Source organism: Phycodurus eques, chromosome 18 (genome assembly GCF_024500275.1).
Source record: "Phycodurus eques isolate BA_2022a chromosome 18, UOR_Pequ_1.1, whole genome shotgun sequence".
Lineage (NCBI taxonomy): Eukaryota > Metazoa > Chordata > Actinopteri > Syngnathiformes > Syngnathidae > Phycodurus > Phycodurus eques.
Window position 1 is genome coordinate 16,463,926 of NC_084542.1, and position 26,573 is coordinate 16,490,498.

Consider the following 26,573-nt stretch of genomic DNA (forward strand, 5'->3'; position numbering starts at 1 on the left):
ACAATGGAATCTGTAGCCTCCGGTGAAGAACTCCAGCTGGACCTTGCTTGACTTTTTGGATCACGTGGACCGTGGGGATTTTTTGTGTGGAGGTTGCACACAATCCGCGCTATAGTTCGACCGTCTGTTGTTGTTGTTGCATTGGAAAGAGGAGAGGCCGTGCACGGTGCTGCAGGGCTGCAACTTTTGGTTTGTGGTGCACAGGGGGAAGGATGAGCCGCTTGGAGCTGTGATTTATTTATTTATTTTATTTTATTTTTTTAAAGCTTTCTCCGTCCCCCAGTTGACAGCTGATGAGGTGAGTGGGAAGAGTTTTTCAAGATAGGCCACTTCATTAGGTACAGCTGCACGTCAAGTTGAGTCAAAATATGAGAACCGGTTCTTAAATCTCAAGTTAAGTGTATAATTAAAACTGTATTTTTCACCACCATGTTCCACAGGTGTACCTAATAAAGTGTCCCAGGAGTGCAATTCCTTGCAACATATTCATTGTGCATACGTTTTCATTTCTGCATCGACAAAAAAAATAAAAATAAAAACATTTTAAAAAGCCAAATAAGGGATGTTAGTCTTTTGGAATCGCATCCCCACTTTATTGCAGATTTTTCTGCAATAATTTGTGTGTGTATGTTGAAATAAACTTTCAACGTGTTTAAAAGGTGCGGTTAAATATGTTTAAAGTGTGGGGGGGGGGGGGAGAATTATAAGTCTTAAACTATTTAAAATATTTTCAATATAGTCTTTTTTATATATGGTGAATGTTCATCTATATTGCAGGTGGGTCTGGAACGTAACTCCCGCGATAAACGGGGGAACACTGTATTATTCACATCTGTGATTCACCTGCTTCAGCACAAGTGTTTTCCACTTTTTGACCTTGGACACGAGGAATGATGTACAGTCATCTTGTTGTTGCTGCAATTATGTGGTGTGTATGTGTGTGTGTGTGTGTGTGTGTGTGTGTTGCGGTGTTTAGTTTGCTAGCTAGCTATCCCTACACCCCGAAAATGCCCCTTTAGAGCGCCTTGTTGTCGACCGTGATTGCACGCGCATCAGGGAGAGAAGGTGGAAGAGCAAGGTAAAACATTTTTTCAATGGTTCGGTATGACAGCCAGCGTGTGGACAGGGGCTTCGCACTCGTGTGGCTGCTTTAGAGCGCCTCGTTGTCACGGCGGGGAAAATCCACCCACGGACCCGATGGGATACGATCCAGGCACAGGAGGCTTTAAGTGTAGTAGTAGTGCATGTAGTTATGTCTAGGCATAAGAAAGATGCTAGATGTAGTAGCATCCATTTTTCCGGGTGGTAGAAGTGGTATTTGATTGACAGTTGACAGATGAGCGAGGCCTGGTTTCAGCGGTTTCAGGGGACACTCCCACAGCGTTTAAGAGCAGAGAGATTGACTTATGTTTTCACCATTTTGAAGCCTCATTTTATCACTTGCCAATTTAAAAAAAAAAAAAAAAAAAAAAAAAGCATTTTAATTTGGCCGTGTTGTTAATGACACTTTTCGCTTGTATGTGTCAAATTTAGTAGACATTTTCACATGACAGGGACTTGTGAGTGTCCTCATAACTTCTACCATTTATTTGGCCATTTGGGTCCGATATCGTAAAAAAACAATAATGTTCTTGCGCGGAAATATAATTTGAGTTTGGAAAATCTGATTTGTAGAGGACTGTCCAATTTCCGTTCATATTTTTAAAGAAAAACTTGAAAACATTCAGCATTTGATGGTGATGTAAGTGATTCATTCTTAATTGTCAAACCAGCGACAATAGAGTGTTTCCAGATAGAGGTGACTCTTTGCTTTCCCACCGTCCCTTACCGCACACACACACACACAAATACATGTGTGTGTAGGGGGGGGGGGGGATCTCCTAGCAGCCTTAATAGTTTCAGTGCAAATGTCATTCTGCTTGCCTTAATGAGAAAGTCTGGACTGACCGCTTTTAACGGCTTTGTCGAAGCCCGCACATCTCCCACTGCGACAAATCCACTGTGGCCTCCTGGGAATTTTTCGCACTCGCAGTTGCCTTATGTTTTATTCCACAATTTGTTCATATTATGAACTGTTGTCTTCCCATAGAAATACATGCAACTGGATAATTACTGTTTTTTGTTGTATGACCCTAAAATGGCTGCTTTGATACAAAATAACAGGCTTCCTATGTCTTTTTAGGCATGACTCACGATAGACATGTCGGCTAAATTTCATGAAGCTAGGTGAAACTGGCTTTGGGAGTGTTGCCATTGTGCCAATTTCCTTTAAAAATTCCATACAAAAAAAAAAAAATACAAAATTTAAATACAAAATCCGCCTAAATTCTCTTGAGATCTGGGCCATGTCAAGCATTCACGGCCTCTGACACTCACACAGTTTGTCTTTTCCCGTGAAATAATCTTCCTCATACTATTTAATATCATGCATTCCGAAATTCCCAGAGGTATTCTCCTTGAAGGAAAACACACAGATTATAAGGACCAGGTTAAGCACACAAATCACTCCACTTGGACTTCCTTCATTTTGTTGTGCTTGGCACATCTTTATCCGTATTCTATATGACTTTAATCATTGTGTCATGGCGTGTGCGTGCGTGTGTTTGCATTCCAGCCAGGAGATGGAGAACAAGGCCATGTACTTAAGTACATACGAGGAGCGGGAGAGCGCGTCCATGTATGAGGACGCCTACGACGGACACAACCTGTCCAAGCTCAACCTGTGTGATGAAGGTAAGGACGAAGAGGATAAGCCCCAAATGTTGTTTCGTTACGGAAAAAAAAAACATTCTGTGGAAAAAAAAATGCCTGTGTAAACAGGAAGTTTGCAACAAAATGAACCCTGACGAAGTGCAGTTTAAGGCAGAAGTTGCTTCGCTTCCTCTGAGCCTAAACATCTTTCTTGTTTCTGGGTTAATTGAGGCTAAGACGGTGCCCAATTAGCTTGGCTTAGCATAAATAAAGCGGAAGGAGTAGTTAGCTGTGTCTGTCATTTGCACGTCAAATTTGTTTATTTGTACGACACAAGACATTGAAAACAACTCTCACAGTATTTTGGGTTACAGCAATAGCAGCTCACAGTACAAGGTGATTAACTTAGCTTGGCATAGTAGTAAATCAGTTAGCTAAACTCTGTCAGCGATTAACACGATAAATTTGTATTTTGGTGTTCAACAGAACATTATAAACATTTGTCAGCTTACAGTTCCAACTGTAAGCTATTAGCTACGTCAGTCGTTAACACACTAAACTTGCTTCTTTGGGCTACACAAAATATGAGGAACAACTCTCAGTATGATGTCTTAGCTTAGCATACAAAAACCAGGGTAATAAACCACAGTATGATGCGGTTAGCTTATTTTAGCATACAAAAGGAACGGGTGCATTAGCTACGCGCACACAAAATATTGTACACAAAATATTAAACATTAAAAACAGCTCTCAATATGAAAAACTATCGTAGCTTCGCATACAACAGTAGGGGAACCGTTAGCTTAGCGCCATCTGTCTCTTTCAGAATGATGTGGATAGCTTAGCTTAGCATACAATCACAACGGGAACATTTAGCTTAGCTCTGTCAGACATTAATTTGACTTTTTTTACTTTCTCCATCGATCCATCCATCCATCCATCCATTTTCTACCACTTATCCGAGGTCGGGTCGCGGGGGCAGTAGCTTGAGCAGGGATGCCCAGACTTCCCTCTCCCCAGCCACTTCATCCAGCTCTTCTGGGGGGGGGGATCCCGAGGCGTTCCCAGGCCAGCCGAAGGACGTAGTCTCTCCAGCGTGTCCTGGGTCGTCCCCGGGCTCTCCTCCCGGTGGGACGTGCCCGGAACACCTCACCGGGGAGGCATCCGAATCAGATGCCCCAGTGACTGACTGATAGGAACTGTTAATGTAACAATATGTTCAATGCTGATGCCATAGATCTCAAGACTAGATACACTAGCACGCTGTAGCAGCCCGGCTGACCGACGTACCCAAGTGGCCGCGATGTTGGGGCGTGGTTGATGTTCCCATCAAAGGCAATGCATGGACATTGAAATTAAGTATATATGTATTTATTTATTTATTTTTTACATGTAAAAGGTTGCTCTGTTTGGAGCACAATGTACCTTCAACCAAAGCGTTTTGGTTTTCTTGCCGTTCACACATGGAATGCGCTGACAACTTTGACCCTCCTAGCTTAGCATAGCAATAAGCACACAGCCCAAAAGGGGCGTGTTGTATCTACCTATTCTTATCTGTGAGTGATACACCCGTACGATAAACTAAGCTAGGCTAGTCTTGTCAGTGTTAGCCTATATTGACCCACCGACGTTGACATTAAGAGGAAGTAAAGCCACTTCTGCCTTATACGTGAACTTCCTATTTAAGTTTGCATGATCCCAAGTTCTCGTGTCTTCTGCTAAATTGCTGAGCTAAATGTTTTTTACGCCTCTATATATTCCAACCATGTGACACACAAAACCACAAACGCACGCACACATATCTGCGACAGCTGTGTTTGTCTTGCGGCGCATGAGTGTGTGTTCTTGATCATAGAAGGAAAGTGTGTGTGTTTATGCGTGTGTATGCGTGTGCATGTGTTTGCGTGCGTGCGAATGTCACGGTTCGATTCATGCTGCTGAGAGGTCGCGCCAGCCGTACGATTTTTAATGTCGCAACATCACATGGCGATGGATCAGGGGTGGGCAAACTTTTGTCCTCAGGGGCCACGTTTAATTTTTTTAAATGGACACATGGGCCACATCATTCGTAGTTGAGGGTATAAAAAAACAAAAAAACAAACGTAAAAATCCATCCATCCATCCATCCATTTTCTGAGCCGCTTCTCCTCACTAGGGTCGCGGGCGTGCTGGAGCCTATCCCAGCTGTCATCGGGCAGGAGGCGGGGTACACCCTGAACTGGTTGCCAGCCAATCGCAGGGCACATACAAACAAACAACCGTTCGCCCTCACAGTCACACCTACGGGCAATTTAGAGTCTCCAATTAATGCATGTTTTTGGGATGTGGGAGGAAACCGGAGTGCCCGGAGAAAACCCACGCAGGCACGGGGAGAACATGCAAACTCCACACAGGCGGGGCCGGGGATTGATCCCGGGTCCTCAGAACTGTGAGGCTGACACTCTAACCAGTCGGCCACCGTGCCACCACCTGTAAAAATATATTTTTTAAACTGTTATTTTATTAGTTACAATAAATCAACAAATTATTTTCGAAATCAATCATTTTAGAAAAAAATAATATTTTTTTACATTTTAAATTACTTTTTTCACCTCATTTAGCTTCAAATGTGTATGTAAAATTTGTGTAAATCACTTATTTGGATTATTTTGAAAATAATTTATCCTCATTTTTAGATTGTTTCATTTATACTAATTTAATAATAGTCAACCAATTAGTACATAAATAAAAATAAATAAATCATAATTATTATTTTTTGTTTTTTAAACCGGTCCTGTTAAATAAATCTTTATTTGTTTCAATAGATTAAATCAACCAATTTTCACTGAAGGCCTTTTTTTCCCAAATTTGTTGAATAAATATTTTGAATTAAAAAAAATGAGAATGACTTATTATTTTATCATTCAAATGAACAATTTTATATATTTTATATTTTAAAAACTGTTACAAAATAATTTGTTACACTGTAAGAGTAAGATTTTTCATTTAAATAAAAAGACAGGGGTAAAGCAAGGGCTAGAATACAAAGTCATACTTCAGGTAATAATCTTTATGTGTAGACCGCTTTGTATTTTACGTAAATTACAACTTCGCAAATAACTACTATTAGTTAGTCAAATTTGGGCTAAAACATCATAGTTTACTCAACTCACATTAGTTGACAAATGCATTCAACTGTAACTAACATTTGGCCTATAAGTGAATATGTACAAGAACATATTGTTTTTATTGAACACACGGTCCCAGCCTTTGTCAAATTAGTTCCCAGAAGAAACTAATCTGATGTTTTAAATCTGTAAAGCATTCTTGAGTGTAGACACGGACGGGCCGACGTCCAAACCAAACTCTTAATGTGTCGCATTATGGAAGCCAAACGTCTCATTGTGTTGGCTGTTAGCTGTTAGCCATTGGCGCTAAACGCTTTGGACGAACTGTTGTTGTTTTTGCTTTTCCCCCCCCCCCCCCCCCCGTTAAGGTTCTGGAAAGCGGCGCAGGAAACAGGATCAGTGTTGCGCTCAACTCAATTCTCTGGCGGCCATCAAGTACGCCATCGTGTCGCTCTACGTGCTCGTGCTGCTCACAATCTTCGGACTCTCCCTGGCAGGTACGGCAACTTTTCCTCAAACTGAAGAGTTTAATATCAGGAGATGTTAAACATAAATGTACTGTTATGGTACATAAAATCTCATAAACATATACGTCCAGTGGGATCAATTATGGTTTTCTACAACCACGCATTAGCCTAGCGCTCCCGGAGGAGGCTTACATCTCTGTTTTGAATCTTTCTTTTTATTTATTTATTTTTTGGGGCATATGTCTGTGATCAATAAGTTTGCACATGGAAATAGTTTCATCTCCATCTCTTGTTTCTGTGCTCATGACATCAGGCCTGCCTCACAATGAAGGACACACACGCACGCACGCACACACACACACACACACACACACACACACACTACACTTTGGGGGTAGAATGGGGTTATGTGATGTGAAACCTCATTTCCCTGTTACTGTAGCCATGTGCTGCGCTTTGGGGTGGCGAACACACACGTAGGATAAACAAGTCACATCCAGTGTAAAGTGAAACGCTAACAATTGAGAGCGATGAGGTGGGCTTCAGACGTCGGGCTACCTTTTGGAATGTGCCCCCCACCGTCACTTGTGATGTATGTTCTACATAACGCTGTTGAGCAGTGATGACACTTTCACCTCCTGTAAATGTCCCAGTAAGTGTTCATCATGTGTGCAGAATTCTACACGACACTCATTTTGAGCGGCGTTTCTTAGGGAAATGTTTGAGGCACATTGTTTTTCGAGCAAAGCTCCTCGTCCTCCTCACTTCCTGTTGTGTCTCTATACGTATGTCAATGTCTAGCGTTTGGTATGTGAGCATGATTATTTTACACAATGACACTGCGCAATCCACCCATCCTTCAGCGAGACAGCGTTATCAGTGGCGTTCCTCAGGGAGATGTCCAAGATCCATTGTTTTTCCATCAACTCTTGTTTGCTTTTGGATTGAATTCTCACTTGACTTATTGGGTTGCCCCTTAAATTGGCCCCTTCGTTACATCTCATTTTGAAAGATAAGTGTAGCGTAGTGCTTGGAGTGAAATGAGGCAGACATGCCAGATAGTAGCGAGCTCTGATCAAGAGTCCCGACTCCATCAAATATAGTTGTCCTTAGTTCAAAGGTTGGATTTCCGTGCGGTCAGGCCAGCATCTCTACCCGCTAGTGACGCTAAATTTTGTCGTTATGATGATCGAAAGGCAGTCGGGATGTACGGCAGAACTTCCGAAGTGCAACCAAATGTCACTGTCACGAGGCCATCATGAAAAAAAGAAGAAAAAAGCAAATGTCTGCAACCCAACAAATAAAACAGCCAAGCGTACTTTACTGCTTATGAGATAATCAGGTAGACGTTTATTAGCCTGGCATATTGTACGACCATATTTGGTCATGTAGACAGCGCAGGCTGAAAACTGCTACTAACTGATTTTTAGGAGCTTTTACACAGTTTATGTGTTCATGAGCAAAGGATAATCACTCAGGATAATCTCTGAGACTTCGGACAAGAAACATTTTCCAATCTGGCCTTTGTCAACTTTAATCGGAAAGTGGGGAAATGCTTACATTTGGCCCAATTTTCAGCATGTGTGCCTCCCACACCAGAGTATATTCACTCAGAATAATATTTTTGAGACGTCACACGTACACACACACCTGCCACATGTGACACATCTTGACAGGGACTCGAGCCACTTTGAAGCTTTGTCAGAATGCAAGACGACAGAAGATAAAAGGCGGGGAGCGATGTGAACCAGATGTGAAAAAGTGCAAGAGGGCAAATGTGACACCGTCACTCTGAGTCCCTTTTTAAAAAAAAAAACTAAACACAAAATAGACACCTCTTGATGTTTAACGCTTGTGAAAACAACGCTTTGAAGGAGGACGCTGGATTCTTGGCGTGTTGAAGCAAAGCATGCGACACTCACGCAAACACGAATGAAACGAATGCCTAGAAAGCAGCAAAGTATGGCCCGTGGGTTACAAATGGTCCGCTACTTTCAAAAATGCGGTTCGTTATCAATAGTCCTTTAACTATTTGTTGCATGAATTTCCAAGTTTTTCCTTTTCAAAATTAGCGAATTAAAATGTATTTAATCATTTTTTCTTCATTTATCCCATTGAATAATTGGCGAATTGATTGACTGTAAATAGTTCAATAATGAAATAATAAATAAACTGCTTAGTCAGCTCATTGTTCTGGTCGGGTGGGCGCGAGTGCAGACTGTCATGTGGACGGCTGGCGGAGAGCTGGCGACGTGTCCCTAGCCTTTTAATCAAGACGGACAGCGTAATCAATGAGCAGGTTTTATGATGGCAACGGTATGACCCTGAACTACTGTAGATATATTCCCATTCTATCCAATGGACAAAATTGTTCCCGAACAAAGTAGAAGTGGACCAGCGTTCCGATCACAAACACACTGACAAATACACGAATCTGAACAAACAACAGTTTTAAGTGCACACTCCTGGCGGCTTTCAATTGACTCCGAGAACATAAAACCTCCTCTAATGTGTGCCGAGTTCTCCGCTGAACAAAAGTGTCTGGAGAACATCCAAATGGTCCGCAGTGGGAGTGCTGCATAAGTGGAAGGTATACACACACACCCACACACACGCGCGCGCACACACACGCACGCACAATATGCACATGCAGACACTACACAGAGCCAAGGTTCATTCAGGTCATTAAAGTGTAAAAGACTAATTGGATGTCTCACTATCTGCCTCTTTTGGAATACTTGTTTTCCTCTTTCTTTTGAAACAATTTTGGGGCTCAAACGTTGTCATGTGTAGGCATCCGAAATATGTTAGACAAAGTGGCATCCATTTTTCTCGGTCATGGTGGGGTTATTTGATTGACAGTTGAGCGGGACGCGGTTTCGGCGCATTCAGCAAACGCGCCCGCAGCGTCTGAGAGCGGAGAGAAGAGCTTCATGATTTTGAAGCTACATTGGATATACTTGGCAACTGTTAACAACACCCTTCTCTGTGGTGTGTCAAATTTAGAAGACATTTTCATGTTACAGAGACTTCAATTTCATTGAAATAATTTTTTTTTGTTTTTTTTTTTTTAATTAATGGGGTGAAACTGGGAAATACAAAGTAATGTTGAAATCCAGATCTGATCCAGGTCGCACATTCGGCAGTACCCATCTGCATCTGGATAAAGTGAAATTCAATGAAATAGTTGGCCGTCATTCAAGTATTTAAGCCTTGGTGGAGGTCTTCTTCGGTGATACCGAAACAATTGCACTTTTGTAGTAATCCTGCCTCCAGAACTCCCACACATGCTGCAGCTTACACGCCGGTCGCTCGTGCTGCAGTCGTGCCTTAGCGCCCGGCCAAGCCGCGCTTCATTTTAATAGAAGCAAGCTGTGCTGTTCACTGTGGTATCAAAGTGGCAAAGCGCATTTATGCTGTTTGCTCTCTTCGTTTACTTGTGGTTTCGTGGCGTAAATAGTTGAAAGGGAACTTGGAAATGCCACAAGTGGATTTCTAGCATTCAGAATAATTCGGAACGATGCAGGGAAAGAAAGCGCAACACCCTGTTACATGTCTGGGAGATTACAGTCAGAATCAAAGTGGAACGTCAGAGCACGTAAAAAAAGTCAAAGCAGTCATGTGGCTTTATCGCAGTTATTTAAATGAGATGGAGTGTTTTTTTTAAAACAGTGGATACCACAGTTGGTCCTTTAAAAAAAAAAAACACATTTTCCCGTATAGGAATGACTGTAGAGTTAATTCTTCATAAAACATTTATTAAGTATATAGTGCAGTGATGCATTTCAGATACAAGTTTAGTTAGTTCAGAACAACAAAAATGTTTGTAATGTGTTTTTATATAAGGAAAATACCACTCTATAATGCTATACTTCCAAAAACATTCAGTAATGACGTAATTAAATAGAATGAATGAAACATTTTTTGGCCACTTTTTTGGCTTCAATTCAATGTACATTGTGCTGCTCCTTCTGCTGTGTGCACTTTGGTCATCTGCGGGCAGGGTAATATAGACATACAGATAATCATGGGAAAGGGTACAGCTTCAAAGTAAGTTACAATAATACCATAATTCTCTCTAATACAGTTTCATTTTGTATATTTCGATCGTTATCTGTTACGACACAGTAGCGATACACCAGTGTGATGTATCGATACTGAGATGTATCCTTATGTTTTACAATGTAGTATCGATGCATCAGTGTCACATTGATATTGTTATGTACTGTATATTGATCTGTTACGATGCAGCACAATACAATACACCAGCATGAAGCATCGTGATCATTGTTTGTTATGAAAGAGTATCACTTATAGACACGTCATTTTAAGAACTCTAACCCTATTTTCCAGAAATTACCTAAAATGGTTGTTTTTACCTCAGAGTGAGGGGGAAAGAATCTTAAAATATCTGCTTAGATGTACACTTCGATGATGGAAATAAACGTCAAGCTGTGAGGAAGTTAAAGTCAGAGCTTAGTAACCATGGACGCTGATCCACCAGGCATCGTTCTGGTGGACATTTGTATTTGAATGCAACACGGACACGGATGTATGAAGACTTTAAGATCCAACAAACCCTGAATATTCTTTACACTTCGAGGGAAACTCTGAATACAGAACAGTTGATGTTTCTGTGATGTTTTTTTAGGAGAGCAAAATGTGATCTGAGTCATTAAAGGTGCTGGGAAAGTTTTTTTTTGTTTTTTTTTTTTGCATCGTGGCAGCTGAGATGTTGACAGGCTGCGACTGATTCATTTGCTTTTGCAATTTTGGTGATGTAAGAGGCAAAAACACACGCGACTGTCAATTACAAGAAGCCCAAAGCCAAAAAGTGACGAGCTGAATTAACAGCTGTCCTTTTGGCTCACGGAGCGACTTGACAAATTTTCTTTTGCCAACACCACTACACAAACACTCTTCTCTAGTGTTTGTGTCGGAATTCGAGAGCAACGACAGGTTTTAATTCTTAAAGAGCCTATAAAGCGAATTGACAGATTTGTTTCTAAATACATTATACATGCTTGAAGATAATTACTGAAAAGGTGCAAAGACAGAACTATGTACTACTGAATTGTGGAGAAATCGCCTTAAACTGTTTTTCACCGTTTCACTTTTCCAATTGTTTGTGTGGGCGTGGCTTAATCGGGCCCCAGAGACGCACTTGGGCCCCGATTAAGTCGGCCCTCCCTCACGATATATGAACTTGGGCGACTGTAAAAATGCATCTTCCCTTCGGATAGGCTGCTGCCGTGGTCGCTTTAGAGCGCCTCGTTATAGGCTGTGAGTGCATGCAGGCGGAAGCGCCTGGAGGGTGGAAAAAAAAGACAGACTTGACAGCCAGCGTGTGGACATGAGCTTGACATTCTGTATTTGCATGTACATGTGCATGTGTGTGTGTGTGTGTGTGTGTGTTTTTGCCTGAGTGTGTATGTGTGTCTATTTGCATGCGTAAATGTGTTGCAGCGCAGACAGACCATCATTTAGCAATTAGCCTCCTTGTTCTCGGGTCATTGAGGGTAAATGTAACACGCATAACGAGCTGCAATTCATTTGTTCTCTTGTGGAGGTCCGCTATGTTTTTGTTACCCTCTTTTTGAGAACCAGAAGACCCTGGGGGAAGCCCCCCCCCCCCCACCCCCCGAATAACTTGCTTTGCAAGGACGATGTCATCACGGCATCACGCTGTAAAACATCTGCGCGGTAGGGATCGGTTGCTGTGCTACATGCCGTCAGTAGAACGACTTATGAGGCCGCAGCCAAGCACAAGACAAGAAAGGTTAATGGATGTGTTAAATTTGGGGGCTTTGCAGCTAAATCAACACATGGGAAACGTTTTCCTACTTTTGACCATCTTGTTACGAAGAGCGGCATTGACTGCATGCTTTGAATGAGCATGCAACATCAACACGTGGCGTCGACTTGATGATTTTCCTCCTGTAAAGTGTTGGAAGTGGAGCAAACCTCCAGGCCAAATTCAACATCAAGACCAAAATTTCCAGGCCTGCACAAATGATAATATACAGGGCATTTGCACCGCAGGAACTTTAGCCTAGAACTAGGAACTTTGTGTGTTTGAACCACGGGAACTACTGTCAAAATTTAGTTCTGGTGATTTATTTGGGCTGGAACAAAGACCCTGATATTAATGTAGTCATTTCTCGAGGTCCAGGATCATTGGGAACAAGGTCTACAGAGCTTGACATATCTGATTTTTTTTTTCGGAATCGGAAACTGTGGACATCAGTCATGATGGGGAACACTCGACGTAGTAATAGTGTTGCTAATGCTAATGTCTAATTGTTAACCTGGCAACTCTTGGAGGATCATTGTGTGTTTGGACAACGGGAACTATTATCTGTTTTTGGCTCGGCATAATTCATCAGGGCCAAAAGAAGATCCAGTACTGTACATATAAAAAGGTCCAGGAACCTGCGGTGAAAATATCCGATTGTACCGTTTTTGTTCCAGGAACTACAAGCACCAATAACTTTCCTGGAGCTTTAGGTGGAAATGCGACTGTATATTCAGATAGCTTTCGATAGACTGCGACATCTGCTCTCCGTTGAGCACAGCAGCCGTGATCCAAGCTGAGTAATTGATGTTGACCGATTCCGTTGAATTTGGGGACTTTTTCTCTGTCGCTGAGAGACGCTCAACAACAACTGTGCCGTGATTTCTTCCCTCCACAGTGTCTCGCTCCCAGTCGTGGTCGCAGCGGCAGCAGGTGCTGATGGAGAACGTCACCCAGATCTCGGAGCGCTCTCGGCTTCTCCAGCAGACACTGGGCGAGGCGCCCGATCGGGCCGACCTCCTGGAGAACATCTGGAAGCTGGAGAATCTCTTCCAGAACCACAGCGACAGGCTGCAAAAGCTAGAGGGTCTCATCAAGGTGCTTCTTTTGTTTGGTGTGTCTTTATCCTTGTTTCTGGAGGTGAAATAGGCTCGGGGACGCTCTCGTCCAGTCCCAGTCTATGTCGACGCCATGTGTACCGTTACACTTTTAGCTCAGTCACTGCCAGCTATTTTCAAAGCAGATAAAATAAGACTTTTGTGAAAAGAAGCATATCTAGCAGTGTTGTGACTTTTTTATTTTTTGCGACACCTCAAACTATAAAACAAAAACAAGACTGAGAAAGGGATTTTGATGGTATGATAATTTATTTACAAATATACAACTAAGAAACACACTATGAGCGACAGTGACTTACCGCATGGCTTGAGTTGAACATATACCTGGATCGAAATTAGTCGCAATCATACAGATTCTCTAGGGTGTCCCTCTTTGAAGGACCAAGGGAAATAATGTACGTCAATAATCAGTCCCTGAAGAACCTCATTGTTCACTTTTGGATGTTCCCAGAGCCTGGAAGTGGAGTTGAGAAGCATGCAAGCTCACTCCCTGCAGTCCGAAGGCTACCTGGTGCAGTTGGACGACCGGCTGTCGTCATTCAGTAGCTCCGCTGGTAGGAACCTGACGGGCCTGACTGCCGAGGTGGCGCGCACCTCCACTTGGCTCCACGACCAGAACCTGCTGCTCAGGTTGGCAAAGTTAGCATAGCGTCCCTACCGTGACGTCACAGTGCGCATTGACGATTGTGTGTTTTTTTTCTTTAAAGGGAGACCTCTGGTCAGGTTAGAGGGCTGACAGACAAGTTGGACGAGGTTCACTGGATGGTGGGAGCTGTTAATCACACTGTCAGCAATGACATCAATATTCATCACTTGAAAATACACGATCTGCAGGTAAGACCACAACAAATGGGGACAAATGATTTAGTACTGATCTGACTTTAACTCACTGACTCGCTCCAATGTGAAACGTCTTTTCCGTAGATTCAGATCAGCAACATCACGGAGGACACGTCCAGTCTGTGGGTGACCCACGTCCACACGGAGGCGCAGCTGAGGAACGAGATGGAGATCTTGAACACTGTCACAGAGGACCTGCGCCTCAAAGGCTGGGAGCACTCCTTGGCCCTGAAAAACATCAGCTTCATAGAAGGTTTTCAGCAATTATCTTCAAACATGTATCATGTATTTACAAACAAATCTCTGAATTCACTTTATCAGGTCTTTAAACACGAGGTATTGTACATGAATTTTACGCATCTTATTCATATATTGGAAACATGTTGGAGGAATGTCCCTCATAAATCTCTTTTCTGGGTGGAGGAGCTGTGCAGAGCTGGGAGATATTTTCTTAGTGACTCGTGAGCATAATGCTCCTCGCGTGCCAATTTTTCAATCTTATGTGGAATAACTCTTGGGTGTGACTGTCACTGTGCCAGGTTGCGATTTTTTGCAATGTTCATGAAGGAAGGATTACAGTGCAATGGTGTACCTAATGAAGTGTCCGGTCAGTGTGTCCATTGAGTCATTAATATGCATTGTTCTTTTTGCAGGACCTCCGGGGCCAAAAGGAGAGAAGGGTGACAATGGGCCACTGGGGCACCCCGGAGCCACCGGATTAACGGGTTTAAGAGGTTGGTACACCGGACTAATGTGGGGGGGGGAAAAAATTGTCTCATGGTGGAAAGTGTAAACAGTCCGGGAACTTGTTATGCTGTGTTACATTGGAGGTTTGTTATGATTCCTTTCAGCATGCTTTCCTGTTTTTGAAATAGAAAACACACCCAAAAAAAAAAAAAGCCTACAGAAAAATGGGTGAAAAAAATATCAGGTTTACAATTTTACAAGCCCCACGTTGTTGACTCAGCTGGCTAAACCAGTAAATTTATTTGGACTTTCTCCTTGAACAAAATGTGCTCTGATCCAATCCATCTGCTGATGCGTCGCTATGTGTAAAAATGAAAAATGATGCAAAACAAAATATTGACTTTTCTTCCACATTAACCCTTTATAGGGTTCTCAATTTCAATTCTTCTTATTATTTTTTATTATTATTATTTTTCCCAGTTTTGAACACTGCCAAGCCACCAAGCCGTACCATTATAGTATATGAACACACATATACATATATACATGTATGCCTACATTCTCCTCCATTGTCACCCGTTGCCCCTCTTTGTGGCAACCCACTTCTTCCTTGACAATCGCACCATGTTTTTGTGGTTCAATAAAAATAATGCAGTACAGAATATTGTATGGGGAGCCTCAAAACCCGATACAGGGTCGTAGTTGTTCTGGTTGATGTGCGGTGCGGTGCTCAGTTGCTTGGCATGCGGCAAAGAGTCGGCAATTGTAACTTTCGCTCGGTGTTCGGCAGACCGAAGTGAAACTGGCTCCAGGGGCGGAATTTCCAAAGAATGATGAGAAGCACTCGCAAAAACCCAGTTTGACCTTTTAGTGTGTTTTCACACCAGAGGATTGAGACTGGAGTGGCATCAAAGTCCTTCCTGCTCTTTAAACACAACACAGCTGCTCAGCTGGCGTCGTCACGCTGCCTTACGGTAATGGTGACGCCAGCATATGCAATTACACGGTGGAAAAAACACGACTTAATACTTTTGGGCCAGTGCGTGAAACGGCCGGTCATCCGTCTTTGTCGTGTCGGAGGTAAAGAAAATGCGTGAAAGCTCATTTGTCGGCAGAGTCGCATGACTGCCATATAAGCACCATACCGCTTGCTTTCTATCTTTGAAATAGGGTACAGCTCTGCATGAAAGCAAGTTCCCTATTGATTTTGAACAATATAGCAAGATCCCGATTGAGTTGGAATGATGGCTAACTCGATATAATTAGGCCAAATCTGTGGGCTTCTTTTTAGCGTCGTCCCACTTACAAATTCCAAGCGATTTGCTTTAAACAGAGGGTTGTTTGACATCAAAGCAAGATCCCTATTGATTTTGAACATTGGAGCAAGGTCCCTATTGGTTTTCACCGATAACTGAAACAAAATGTCTTAGTGGGGGTCAAATCCGTGGGCTCCCTTTCAGCGCCCTACGCATTACAAGTTTCAGTCAATCTTTCGCAATCAATTCCGCCGTCAAAGCAAGGTCCATATTGATTTTGAAGAATACAGCGGGATCCCTATTGATTTTGAGTAATGGCTACCTCAAGATGGCTGAGTTGGGCCAAATCTGTCGGCTCATTTTCACAACAGGTTCAGTCGCTCTGAAGACAAGTTATAGTTTGACGTCAGAGCAAAGTTCCTATCGACTTTGAATGGTAGCTTACTCAAGATGGTCGAGAAATATATGAAGTCAATGGACACTTCGTTTTAACACAGCTGAAATCAAACGTAAAATCCACCCCCCTCTCCCCCCAAATTGGTCTAGAACCACCACTGCATAGACGGGCTAACGAATATCATCTGTGTCACAATTTTCACAGGCATATGTCGTTTATCCTCTGCAAAGATTAACTAATGAATAATAATAATAAAAGAATGACGACTGCCTTACTAGGGAGCTGAGACCGTGTCCATGTACAATTTGTCCATATGTCTCAGTTGGGACAGAGTGAATGGATGTATGATACTGCCCCCAAGTGGCCAAGGCGCACACACTGGAACTAGCACCACAATGTCCATTGATTTGAAGCACAAAATGGGGAAAATTTGTTTAATTTCTTCACATTCTATTTAATTTTGTTATTACTGTATGTTTTTATGAAGTACCATATTATAGAGTGCTATTTATTTAAATAAATTAAAAAAAACACTAATTAAAACAAAATTATTATTATTTTTTTTTTTACAGGGGGAGGCTGGGAGAAATTAATGGCATTTCCATTTATTTCAACGGGGAAATTAAACGAATTAAACTCGTATCTCAAGGCACCGCTGTTGTCCGGTCTCGCTGGAAGCGCACAATCGATTTTGAGTGATGGTATATAATCAGTATTGTGCTTTCAAACTCAGCCAAAACAAAGAGTGTCCATTGAGTCTATTAATACTGCTAGATGTCTGCGAGTTGCTGCTGAAGAGCAGTAACAACACCAGAGCGTACATGTGTTCCTCATTAGCGTGTTAGCTCGGAGTAGCTCCGGTGTGCTTACTGTAAACACGCGCACACATGCACACACGCACACAGACACACACGCACACTTATTATGGCAGAGAAATAGATTTTATTAGCTGGAGGGGGGGAGGGGGGGAAAGAAAAGATATGGCTGTTTTCCCCCACTTTTTGGCGCGTCAAGAAGCTTTGGAGCGTTTATCCGGAGATGTCGTCCATCAATGATGTCATGGTGGCACCCAGGGAAAGCTGGGAATGGACCAGTCCAATTTGCGAGAACATGTAGGACAGTTGTGTGCGTCCAACTTTTGTGGGAACGGTTTGGGGGGAAGTTCCTTGTCCTGTTTCCAGTGTACAACGAAAGGTCCATGCAGACCTACTTGGAAGAACACCGTCGGGCAAGCCAGGTCCTTCTATTCAGTGAAAATAAATATGTCTTCTTCATTTTGACACACCACGGAGAAAAATGTTTTTAACAATGCTGACAAATTTAAATGATTAAAAGAAATCAAGTATGTAAAACGAGGCTTCAAAATTGTAGACCATCAAGCCGTTCTCACTGCTTCTGAAAACTGTGGGCTTGTCTTCTGAATACGATGAAACAAAGGATGCGACCTTTCTGGTCTCCCCTTCCCTTCTTTTCCGCTCTTCGCACTTCCGCCTTTCTCACCATGGTGTGCAAGCACTCACGGCAGACAATGAGGCGGTCTTAAGCAGCCACATCAGCGTGAAGCACCCGGTCCACACGTGGGCTGTAAAGTCAGACTTTCTTTTTTTTTTTTAATCCCCCCTACTTACACCTCCATCTTTCCCTGCGTGATGGGTGTGGCTGATAACGAGGCACTCTAAAGCGTCCACAACAGTGGACAATTCAAAGGGGAAGATGCATTTTCGGGGTGTAGGCATAGCTACGTAGCTAGCTAACTGCACGTCGCAAATGCGCTGGGTAACTGCTAATGTGAGCAAAGTTATTGTCTGATATAGTGGGAGAGGGGCCACTACTTCATACTCAGCCTTTGCACATCCATCCATTTTCTGTACCACTTTTCCTCACTACATATCTTTCACAATTACTTTCAAACATGTATTGGATGTATGTATAATGTATTGAAAAACAAATCTTTGAATTCACTTTATAGGGTGTTTAAAGGAATAACCTTGTTGGAATTGGGACCACGTTTTGTTGTAAAGGTTGATAAGATCTTTGATGATGAATGTCAGTTGCTCCAAATTTCAAATGTTCAGTTAGCAATGCTTTGGTGATAATTTTGAGTGAAAGTGGAAAAAAAAAAAATCTCGGCCATGGTTGAAGGCCAGGTCCTCGTTCAACTCCAACGTTCGTACCCTCAGACAAATGCTCAGTAATTCCCAGAAATCTTGTATACAATCTTCCCAGAAGAGTGCAGCCTTACAATTCAAGTTTACAGTGCTTTGTATGTAAAATATTCACAGCCTTTGTTCAACACTTTGTTAATGCACTTTCGGCCGCAATGACAGCCTCCATTTCTTTTTTAACACACGTCTTCATCATCATCTTTGGGCAGGATCGCCCAATCCTTTGCAGCACCTCTCAAGTTCCATTAGATTCGATGGGGTGCATTGCTATAATGTGCTGAAGCCACACCTTTGATTACTTGAGTATAGTGTACTGTATTGGCGACTAATGATGCACTGGATGTGTTTATGTATCTTCAAGGCTTTTCCGGAGAAAAGGGCATCCAGGGTCTTCGAGGTATCAAAGGATCCAGTGGTGACGATGGCAGTCAAGGAGAAAAAGGAGAAATTGGACCTGCTGGACCAAAAGGTGGGTGCAAAATGTGATTCGTAGAGTTTGTTGTTGGTAACGTTAGCAGAGTTAGTCGTCATTGACAACAGCAACATGTCACGTTGACGCGGTTGATAGGGTTAGTCATCAGTAACAATGTGTCACGCTGACTATTGATGTAGAAGCCAACTAAACTTGTATAAAACAACATTCTGCAACGTGATTCGGTGGTTAAGGATGTGGCGACTTTGGAAGCGACGCCCACCTGACGTCCAAGAAGGGTGTGTCGAGGTGTGGGTTGTGCACCACCACATGGCAGGTGGGGCAGTAGTGAAAATAAAATCTAATTAAAGCCCACTTGTATTAAAAAAACAAAACAAAAAAAAAAAACTGATCTCTTGTGTGAAAACAAGCAACAAATGGCCCCCCAACAGACTTGAAGGTCGGCCCTGTGGTTTTTGGATCACATGGCCGACTTCTGACAACCACAAATAAGAGGAAATTTCATTTACGACCGTTTAACACTTTGATTCTCCAGAGGCAGACTGGTGGCCTCTAACGGTTTAATTTATACCAAATAAAGGGTTTCCAGGGGGAAAAAAACAGTGAAACCTAGGGAACTGGAATGTTACAGCGGTCAAACAACTTAGAAATTCAATAATGGACCAAACCCGCAACAATAGTCCGGAATCTGGTCAAACTAAAGGAGACAACAAAAAGCAAAAAAAAAAAAACAACAACAATAAAAAAAGTGAATTCAAGATGACAACGTCCAATGTCCTGCTGTGTTGTGTCTCCTAGGGGAACGAGGAGAGCGAGGGATGAAAGGAGATAAGGGTGACGGAGGAGTAAAAACAGGTGAAGAGTCTGAACACTATTCTTTTTTTTTTTTCCGGAGTAATATCCAATCACAAATACTTTTTTAAATTATCCAAGGCACTTGGACAAGGTGAGATTAAACAAAAGATCCCGTCAGTTCAGTTTTTTTGGTCCGACGAACTGTCGTTCACAACTGATCTTCCAGCTTTTCACAGAAATAGAGCTGTCAGAGCAAGAACACGTTTGCTTTATTGACTGTATCTCTAAAAAGATCATACAAGCACAATTTGATTGATGGCAGGCGTTGAATTAAATCGTTACTCGTTTTGTTTTTAAGCGTCTGTGTAGCTCGTGACTCAAAACCAACAGCTTACAGTTGAGAATTTACAAGCTGATGATTTTATGGTCTCACGAAACACACACACACACACACACACACACACCTGCTCGGTTAAACAGATCTATGTGCTGTAGATCTGCTTTGCCTTAAGACTTCATTCGCATCAAAGCCAAGTCAGCAACCTTATCCAGTTCTACTGTGGAATGAAGGGGGGGGGGGGGGGGGGGGGGAACAGCATTAGGAAATGGCACACATGTTTCTCCTTCATCTAAACGTTCTTGTGAAGTGCAGATGGATGTTTGTGTCACGGCCTTTCGGTGTGTAGCATTCTTTACCATCCTGTTGGCCTGGACACACTACATGTACATCATACATAAAAGACACAATACAACGAAGCAAAAAGTTTTTTGAAAAGCCTAAAGCCTCGTGTCTTCTGTGCGGTTTGAAACACATCACAAAGTAACATCATAGATTGTCAAGTGCCAGTAAAGTCTCGCAAGGCAGCGTTAACGTTGTTTGTTAGCCTTTAGCCTCAAGCGTCACTTGCGCTTTTTTCATTTTTATAAAGCGAGAGAATGTTGTTATGTTATGTTATGTTATGTTATGTTATGTTATGTTATGTTATGTTACACTTAAACTGTACAGAAGATGGATGATTGGAAGACAACGATAGCATGGTGAAGGTAGCCCATAGCTAACCTAGCCTAGTTATATCAGTCTCTCAAGAGAATATATTCTAATATTCTCTGATGTTGTCTTTTAGCCTCTTTGGACTATATTATCAGTGTCAGAAAGTCTTTGTAAAATCTTTAACAGTATTGTAGTAGCGTTATCTTTTGGCAGGCGGAGCTCATTTTCGACAAGCTAAGCTGCTAGCATGTTCCAGTTTTCTGTTTTCCATTTATTTTTTGTATTGATGTCCATGTTGGATTTCTTAGATGGCTCAAGCTAATATGTACATTTTAATTTCTATTTCTCATTAATATCCTCCTTCACTGCTGATTATATGATATTTGAGTGAACATTTACAGATCCAAGAAAACGAATGTTTTGATTTTCACTTTTTTTTTTTCACATCCTCCAGATTAATACCAGACTATGAATTGTATTTATTTTTACATCAAAGTGCTTTTGTAAAAAAAAAAAAAAAAAAAAAAAAAAACTACAACTGAATGCAGTTTGTTTGATATGTAAGCTTGAACCTGAGCCACATTTCATTAAAGAGCTGTTGGCCGTACACAAATGTCCCGCACATGGGGAATTTCACGGTCCTATAAAAACCCGCCTTTTGTCCTCTCAGTGGAGGACACCCTGGTGCGACTGGTGAATGGGTCGGGCCCCCACGAGGGCCGCGTGGAGGTCTTCCACGAGCGGCGCTGGGGGACGGTGTGCGATGATGTGTGGGACAAGAAGGACGGCGACGTGGTGTGCAGGATGCTGGGATACCGAGCGGCCGCCGAGGTCCACAAGACGGGACGCTTCGGACAAGGTAGCCCAAAAAAAAAAATAAATCAATAAATAAAGACAATCGATAGAGATAGTCGTTTTCGTCGCATTCAGTTTTTGGGATGCTGATGTTAGCCTTTAGCCTTAAAAACTGCTATAGCTATATATCTCGTCCCACAACTCAATTCGCAGTTTACATTTACTGTCAAACTAAACATCAAACCAAGAGAATTACTGAGTCACTTACAGTAGTTGTGTCTTCTTTGTTTTGTCTTCATGAGTGTTTTATACTGCCACCCGGTGGCCAGGTTTCACACACCAGAAGGTGTCACAATGAATTAATCATGCTGCACAAATGTTGTAATTCCTAAGTTAAATATAATAGAGTGATATTATTATATGTTATTGATGTAGCCGAATCGGATTAATAGCATTTCCCCTTTTTTCAATGGAGGAAGATGATTTGAGGTCCAGATGTTTTTGGCTTTTGAGCGTGGTCACACAACAAAAAAATCTCATATCTCAAGGCATGACTCTATTTGAAGATCTGGGAAGCTGTGTCGCGAAGTATTATATTAGTAGTATATTACACAAAATGTTCTTGTTACAGCCGAAAATCAACAAGATTAATCGGATTCTTGTTCTCGGTTACACAGTCACACTTTTAATCTCACACATCCCCTGGAGTGCACCCACGTTTGGGAAATTACAAAACTGTACCAAAATGTTTGTCTACAATGTTTTGCTTCAACGTATTTAATCATTTTTTCTTTGTGGCTGTGTTCCCATTTAGGCAGCGGCCTGATCTGGATGGACGATGTAGCGTGCACGGGCTCCGAGGACGCCATCCACGAGTGCAAGTTCTCCGGTTGGGGCAAAACCAACTGCGGCCACGTGGAGGACGCCAGCGTCACGTGCCTCGTCTAACGGAACTTGGACCACCTCACAAACACACAGGTTCCGCTACTTTGGTGCTGGACACGTTGTCGCAGTTGTTGCTATTAGCGCAGCTAAGTGGGACCGTGTTTACGTTGATGGATGGATGTCGAGACTTTCAAAGGAGAGACCCAGCTTGGAATCGAACCTCCATTTTGCGGCAGCCGATGCCGCCGCTTTGCCTACATCGCCGCCCACGTGATGAGCTTGTAAAGATTTCGAATCTTCTGATCTTCACCGTTTTGTGCCTTACTCTTGAGGGCACAAGCACGCCAGTACGAGGATCCTCATGAAATAGCTCCCTTTCTTGTACTTTGTAATTTGTCTTCATTATTACTATTCTGACCACTAAATGGCTTTTAGGAGGACTTACAACATACTAAAAAAGTCACCAGATATTCCAAACGCAATGACGAAATGCATCAAAATCATGAACTCATTCACTGCCAGCCGTTTTAGAGCATTTTGACTCATCTTTCAAGACACACGGAATATTGTGTTCTGTGACAATATAAGCACTAAACCTGCCAAAAGAAACGCAAGACTCTCTTCTTTCACCAGAAAAAGTTTGTTTTTAGCTTTCTCCGTTCTTTAGTAATCAGCGGTAGAGCATGCCTTTGTTTCTGACTAAAAAGTGGAGAAAACAAGTGTTTTGTGTGGGAAGAAACGTCAAGCAGAACAGTGACTTTTACGCAAATATGTTGTGCTTTTATGACACATCAAACTATAAAACAACAAAAACAAGACAGAGAAACAGCTTTTGATTGCAAAATGATCATTTATTTACAGATATTCAACTAAGAAACACCTCGAGAGCGACGGCGACGCACCGCATGGCTCAAGTTGAACGTCAGTAGCTTTTTTACATGGCGGTCGCCATTTACTCCATGAACTGCGTCATCTTTTCTCACAATCGCGACACACACTTTCTACTACATTCCGTGGCACATACTCTGTTTATACTATGCATATACATACCGCGTTCAAGTGTGAGGGGCCTAAACGTGTCCGACCTTCCAACGTGTTGGCATTTCTCGCTCTCGCTCATATTTGAAATGAAAAGCTGAGCTTCAACGCTGAACGTTTATCTTCTACTCAAAAGCTGTACGGATCTCAAATCCAATGCAATCCAACACCGCCATCTACAGAGATTGGTTAGTCATTACAGTAGTTTACAAACCTGAATTTCACAGACAAGCTGGGTGAGACCCTCTTCCATGCCTACCAGTTGAAACAACTTGAAACTTGACAAATATATACGTCGGTGGCAGCAAACGGAATCTATGCTGTAATTGATATCATGACAACATACGAAAATCATTGAAGAATCTATGTTGTGAAATGGTAGTTGTTCAACAAATCCCAAAATACCAAAACAACAGTTTTTATCCTTTTTTTGGAAAGAGGTGCTAGTAGTTAGCATTATACGTGTTAGCAGTATGTTTCTCATTAAAGTTCACAGTTTTTTTTTTTAAATGTGTCACATTCTGATGTAGTAGAAGTATTGCCAAAGCTAACACGCGGTTTCCACTTTGTTTAATTTCCCTGTCCCGCTTTGTCATCACAACTCGTCTCGTCTGGCGGCCACAGAGACGCAAACAGGATATGCTCCTCTCTCCTCTACATGTTTGCTCAACGCGGTGAGGCCAGTCCGTCATGGGAGTTTAGCTGCTAACGTGCCAGCGTGCTAACGTGCCAGCCTGCTAACAGGCGAGCGGGAGAATGTTTTTCCTCTAAATGTAACAAATTGTCAGTGGCATCACGCTGCACTGATTCACTCCAATACAAAACGGCAGAATCGATCGGATTGTTGCTGTTACATCACCCACCGTTTGTTGCTAGGCAGAATTTGTGGGCCACAATCATTACCTATCCTGAAGTTCAATTGGAGGATATTTGTGAGTCACGCCCACTTCAAAACAGGAAATCCATGACTCCAAAAACAGATGAGACCAGTTTGAAATTCAATCACTCTTGTGTATTAAATATAGAATACATTTGGGAAAGAAGGGACACCATTGCATTTTTTTATAGCTGCTGGGGGACTCCTCCAAGTCCCTCTCATGCGGACAGGAAGGCAAAAATACCCAATTTCTGGCGGCCTGACTGATGTTTTGTCGTGGTCGTGGGATCTCCAGTGTCGGCCGATATTTTAGCCTCTGGCGGTTAGATACTTTCACGCTGTACCTTTTGGAAAATGAGAAGCGCTCTTAACCACTTGAACGTGTCTTCATTTATTTTTAGCATTCATTGTTGCATGTCATACATGTGTTTTATATTACGTGGTGTCGTTCAACATTTACTGGAAGGGCTACGACGACATAGCAACACCCAAAATATTTGATAGTATGTTGTTTGATTTGTACTCCTACTACTAAAAGCTACATATGCACTGCTGACATAATAAATGTGTTTAAACAGGTGAGCTTGCTTCTTGCTGGTAACGTTTCTTGATTGACAGCCCCGAGGTGCAATTACACTTATGAACGTTTCCACATGTGACGCACACGTGCTTACATGTGACGCTGACAACTCTGTTAACCAGCACCAACTTTCTGGGGGGGATTTCATGTCATCCAATAATATTTCAATACAATAAAAAAATAAATTTATGTGAAAAGTACCAACAGAAAACTATTTTGTGGTTATTTTTGTCCACAACATTACAAAAATGTTTGTAATGTGTTTTGTAATACGGAAAAAAAGCACTTTATCACACTGTACTTCAATTAAAAAAAAACACACAAAAAAAACATAACAGTTTGTGCATCGTCATTAATTCTTCGTGGCGCCTTCTAGTGTGTGTGACCAAGCATAATACAATCATTCAGACAAATGAAGTTTTACTCAACGCCATAATCTGCAGTACTACTTTTTTTTTTTTTTTTTCCCCGGAGAGGATAAAGAATATTTGCCTGTGAGTATTGTTATATTGCCTGTCTACATATGTTGCTGCATTGTTTGTTGCCCCATTGTCTGCAGTATATGGACGCGTGTTTATCATGGTTCATCGAGAGTGTCTTTCTAGTTTTAACGTGAATATACTGTACATTCAAATATACATTTCAATATCCTGTTTCATTTTCTCTTGTGTTAGGTTCACTATTCACCTCATGTTTAAAATTCATGACAGTTTTATGGCAGTTTACGGCCTCGGGGCACGTTCCAAACTTCCCTTTGAGATACCCAACATTATGTCGTAAATTCTCTCGTCCATTTATTGATTCACCGCACCAGGGCAGTAATATTTAATTTTCTAATAAAAAATGGAATGTGAAGCTGCCAGAAGAAATATCTCTTCATTTGCTGTGCAGGCGCAGGCGCATTTGTAAGGCTAGCGACAGGTTTCATTTGATTTGCTTACATAGACTGCGAGAGGCCACTTCGTTGCGTACACCTGAATCAATTTGTATGTCAAGGCGCCAATGTAAAGCGTGCAGAGGCCATTTTGATGTCTCAGGATTGGAAGCATAATAAATATAAATAAATAAAATATTATAACCCATCTTCGTGTTATAGAGCGCACCGCAACGTGTGCCTGCGTTGACTGCAAAACATGAGCGCATCTCCCATCAGCAGGAATAAAAGAAGAATGGCGAGGAAAGACTTGTCACATTCGTGCTCCTCGGCCTTGAAGGAAGTGTTCTGCCCGGGTCGAAGGTGACTAGAAGGGAACAAGATGTGCTGTGTGACGGAGGAAAACATGGAGGTCAGTGCCATTCCTTGGCATTCAGCAGACAAATGTATTCATTAAAATACCACAGTGTGCTTATTGTGTTAAGATGGTCAGTGATTGATGACTTAATGACAGTGTTGTCCTGATAGTACAGCTCAAAGAGAACAAACCATCCCAAACACTTAAGACACAGTAACACGTCCAACTATTGTTATTACTGTCAAGTCATAAAAACTCACAAAACTACACTAGACTGAAGAATAACATCATAAAAACACTGGCATGGCTTGCACTGATGAGCCTTTTCAGAGTTTATGAAATAATGCATGCAAAGCAAAGGGCTGATTTTCCAAGTTGAATTGTGATTGAGAATGTGTTTGTTGTGATTTGGCTTTAATGTGTCT

General features: G+C 42.0%; 1 protein-coding gene across 2 annotated transcripts; it reads left to right on the top strand.

Moving 5' to 3' along the window:
* The first annotated feature begins 80 nt into the window (after window positions 1-80).
* On the top strand, window positions 81-25,217 carry scara5 (scavenger receptor class A, member 5 (putative)). 2 transcript variants are annotated; one of them, XM_061704653.1, is made up of 12 exons: window positions 81-298; window positions 2,615-2,733; window positions 6,167-6,295; window positions 12,958-13,157; window positions 13,629-13,807; window positions 13,885-14,011; window positions 14,102-14,270; window positions 14,671-14,751; window positions 18,884-18,991; window positions 19,754-19,810; window positions 21,412-21,600; window positions 22,351-25,217. In XM_061704653.1, the coding sequence occupies exons 1-12, from the start codon at window positions 294-296 to the stop codon at window positions 22,482-22,484; spliced, it is 1,497 nt and encodes a 498-aa protein (XP_061560637.1). In that variant the 5' UTR covers window positions 81-293; the 3' UTR covers window positions 22,485-25,217. The 2 variants fall into 2 exon arrangements, with proteins under 2 accessions (XP_061560637.1, XP_061560638.1); XM_061704654.1 differs by lacking the exon at window positions 81-298 and adding an exon at window positions 305-1,078.
* Window positions 25,218-26,573: the final 1,356 nt, after the last annotated feature.

Coding starts and splice junctions, on each gene's coding strand:
- scara5 (XM_061704653.1), top strand. Junction 13,158..13,628: donor AGCTAGAGGGTCTCATCAAG/GTGCTTCTTTTG, acceptor GGATGTTCCCAG/AGCCTGGAAGTGGAGTTGAG. Junction 14,752..18,883: donor CGGATTAACGGGTTTAAGAG/GTTGGTACACCG, acceptor TGTATCTTCAAG/GCTTTTCCGGAGAAAAGGGC.